The sequence below is a fragment of the Gekko japonicus genome, unplaced genomic scaffold (genome assembly GCF_001447785.1).
Source record: "Gekko japonicus isolate JY-2015 unplaced genomic scaffold, Gekko_japonicus_V1.1 scaffold64, whole genome shotgun sequence".
In the NCBI taxonomy this organism is placed as follows: domain Eukaryota; kingdom Metazoa; phylum Chordata; class Lepidosauria; order Squamata; family Gekkonidae; genus Gekko; species Gekko japonicus.
Genome location: NW_015170277.1, coordinates 581,025 through 584,363, shown reverse-complemented (window position 1 = coordinate 584,363; position 3,339 = coordinate 581,025). Strand labels below are relative to the sequence as shown.

General features: G+C 45.3%; 1 protein-coding gene across 1 annotated transcript in view; it reads left to right on the top strand.

Moving 5' to 3' along the window:
• Nucleotides 1-2,875, top strand: part of BCL7A (B-cell CLL/lymphoma 7A) — a 37,075-nt gene extending 34,200 nt beyond the window's left edge. The window contains exon 6 of the mRNA XM_015417686.1: nucleotides 2,638-2,875. Within this exon, the coding sequence (XP_015273172.1) occupies nucleotides 2,638-2,712 (75 nt within the window). The 3' untranslated portion in view covers nucleotides 2,713-2,875. The remainder of the gene's footprint in view (nucleotides 1-2,637) is intronic.
• The last annotated feature ends 464 nt before the right edge of the window (nucleotides 2,876-3,339 follow it).

Below are 3,339 nucleotides of genomic sequence, written 5' to 3'. Positions count from 1 at the left end.
GTCCTCAGACCAGCCCCAGCATTCATCCCCAAAGTTAACTCCTGGTTCCATAGATAGGAAGATATGGTACTTCCCTCCTTTTCTTCAAACCCTGGCCATGAGATGGTGATAGTCTGGCATCATCTAGACGTGTGTAGGGCTTTGAGTTTTCTATATGGACAGGACCAGGGGGTTGAGAAAGACTGAATCCTTGTTTGGGTATGTTAGTCAGTTGTCCCTGGAAAAGAGTGTCTCCACTTCTGCCCTGAGCAGGTGGATAAGGATCAGTCAGGCATACAAAGTGTAGGGGTTAGTACCTCCAGTAGGGGTCACAGGGCACTCTATGGGGGGCATCGGCGTCATATAGGGCCTTACCGTCCCTAGAAGTCACTTGTAAGGTGGTGACATGGAAATTTGTCCATTCTTTTACAAAGTACTATAGGATTGACAAACTAGCCTCGGCAGAAGCAGCATTTGACAGTAGAGTGCTCCTTCAGGCCCTGTAGGCACCGGACGTTGTGTGACCCACCCGAGGAGAGCACTGCTTTTTTATGTCCCAGGAGTAAGGAGTCAAGGACTGCCCCACTCCTGGACCACCGGAGAATGGAAGATTTATATTCACTTACCGTGAAGCTTCCTTCTCAGTGGTCCAGAGTGGGGCAGTCCTACCCACCCTCTCTTGATGGACACGACTTCTGGTCCTTTAGGTTTTGCAGTGGTTCAGCTGTTCATGAATATGGTCTAACTGATTATGTGATGTGGTGGACTGTTGCTGTTTGTTTGCTCTAATGGTTAAAATACAGGTTTGTATTTGGTTAAGCCCATGGCTGTGATGGTATTCCCCAGTTGTCTGAGGGGGAAGGAGTTATTTTTTAAGTGAATTTACAGCAGCTCGGAGGTGGCTTTCGGTATGACTGGGGATCAGAGGATAAGCCCCTCCCCTCTGGGATCAAAGTTTGCCGGCCCTGCCTACGGAAGGGGGAGGTGCTTTCCCAGGAGTAAGGAGTCAAGGACTGCCCCACTCTGGACCACCGAGAAGGAAGCTTCACGGTAAGTGAATACAAATCTTCCATTCCAGGTCTCTTGCCTGTTACTTTAAAGATATTACTGCTGTTTCTAGTGAAACCATGTTTGTTCCTTGCATTGTACTTCCTGACAAGCATCTGTTGACAGCAGAGTGTCAGCAGATTGCATTTAGGCCTGACTAATCCACAAGTTTCAAGATTTGTCTTCCGGAGACGTTCTGACATCTGTCTTAACGTGTGTTGTGGGGGGAAAGGTAACTTGGGTTATCTTTGGTATAAGCGATTTTTTTAGGGATGTATGGTAATGCAGCCTTTATTTGGAAGCCAGCATACCTTCGGGACTGCCTGTCCCTATATGAGCCCCATAGAGCACTGAGATCTATAAATCAGCACCTTTTGGTACTCCCCGGCTCCAAGGACGTCCGACTTGCCTCGACTAAGGCCAGGGCCTTTTCAGCCCTGTCTCCTGCCTGATGGAATGAGCTCCCGTATGGGATCAGGGCCCTGTGAAACTTACTACAATTCCGTAGGGCCTGCAAAACAGAGCTCTTCCACCAGGCTTTTAGCTGAGGCAGTAGACGCCCCCCCCCCCCCCCCCCGGTTCTGGTTGGCCTCCCATCAGTGTCCTGGATTTGAACAGCCACCAGGGAACCCACACTACCATTCCACCTTAACTGCTAAGACATCAGGTCTTGCACGGTATTTTATGGCTTTTGAATTGGTTTTAGTTGTGAGTGTAAATTGTATTAATATTGATGGAACCTGCCCTGAGCCTGCTTGTGGGGAGGGTGGGATACAAGGCATTGCACTGGCTACCGATAGCATACCGAATTCGCTTCAAGGCGCTGGTTCTTACCTTTAAAGCCTTTTATGGTCAGGGACCTACATACCTGAGGGATCACTTTTCCCCACATGTTCCCTAGAGAGCATTGCGATCAGGGTCCCAACATCGACTGACCCTTCCCGGACCAAAGTATGCCAGGCTGGTTAGTACCAGGGCTAGGGCTTTCTCGGTGGTGGCTCCTCTCTGATGGAATGAGCTCCCGGAGGAGATCTTATGCAGTTCTGCAGGGCCTGCAAGACGGAGCTCTTCCGCCAGGCTTCCAATTAGGAGCCGCCCCGAGGGAGAACCATGCTCCCTAAACAGCCTGTGCCAGCCGCACGTGGTTAGATCTGGGTCAATCTCTAGGATGGGATAATGAAGCTCGACCGCCATCTTACATTTAACTTAAATTTAACTTAAATTGTCAATTTGTTAGCACCTTTTTACTGTTGAAATTGTTTTATGGGTTTAGAACTATTTAAATCACTTATTGTTGTTTTTATTCTCTCTGTAAGCCGCCCTGAGCCGGCTGTGGCTGGGTAGGGCGGGGTATAAATTTAATAATAAATAAAAATAAAAATTGAATTAAAAAAGTATCTGGAGGCAGTTTTCTCTTTGTGTAAATGGGAGAACGATGAAGGGAAATAAATTATGGTTGACTAAGAGAGCAGGGGAAATAGCTATTTGGCTATAACATTTGCCATCTGGGGATACTTTGTGCCGCTGGAGAAGTAAGAACTGGTTGTTGCTTTTATTCAATGTTGATGCTAATTCTTTTTGTTTGTTTGTTTGTTTGTTTCCTCTGTTCAGGACTCTGAAGGAGTTCCACCTTCTAAAAAGATGAAAGTAGAGGCTCCGTCTCAACAAAACATTGATGAAATATAGACTCTAGATTTTTTTCCCCCCTGGCCAGTTTTTACATAAGGTACATCAGTGGGCTAAATTATAGAACAACCATACTTTAAGTATCTTGTCTTGGAGGAAGACAGGACTCCTATAAACTTTTCAAGTTACCAAGCAAAAATCCAAGAAAACCAAGCAAAGGCTTCAGGCACTGAACTTTCTTTCCTGTGAAATGAAATGTTGAGAATTTTAATTTACTGTCTCTGAAATGGTTGGAGTGAACAACTCAGGAGGGGTCTACGCACTGTTTCTAACGTCAGAATTACAATTATGTTGCTGCTGTATTTTTTTTCCATTTTTCTATTTAACATTATAAGATATTTAAGGATGGTACAGGTCAGGTATTATCTATTCATGTGAAATTCATTGTTCTGGTTTTATGTCTGGTCTTTCTTTCTTTCTTGCTTTCTTTTTTTGTGCCTTGTGTTCCAAAATAAGCCAGTGCTCATTTTTAACATGTGGGTCCCCCCCCCCCCAATCTCTTGCAAAGTGGCCTATGTTTCTACAATGCCATATAGGAAGCTTTAGGTGTTTTTTCCCTTCATTTTTATACCCTGGTGCTTACTGTTCTAACATGGAGATATTGTAAAAGAAATCAGGAGGCCATTT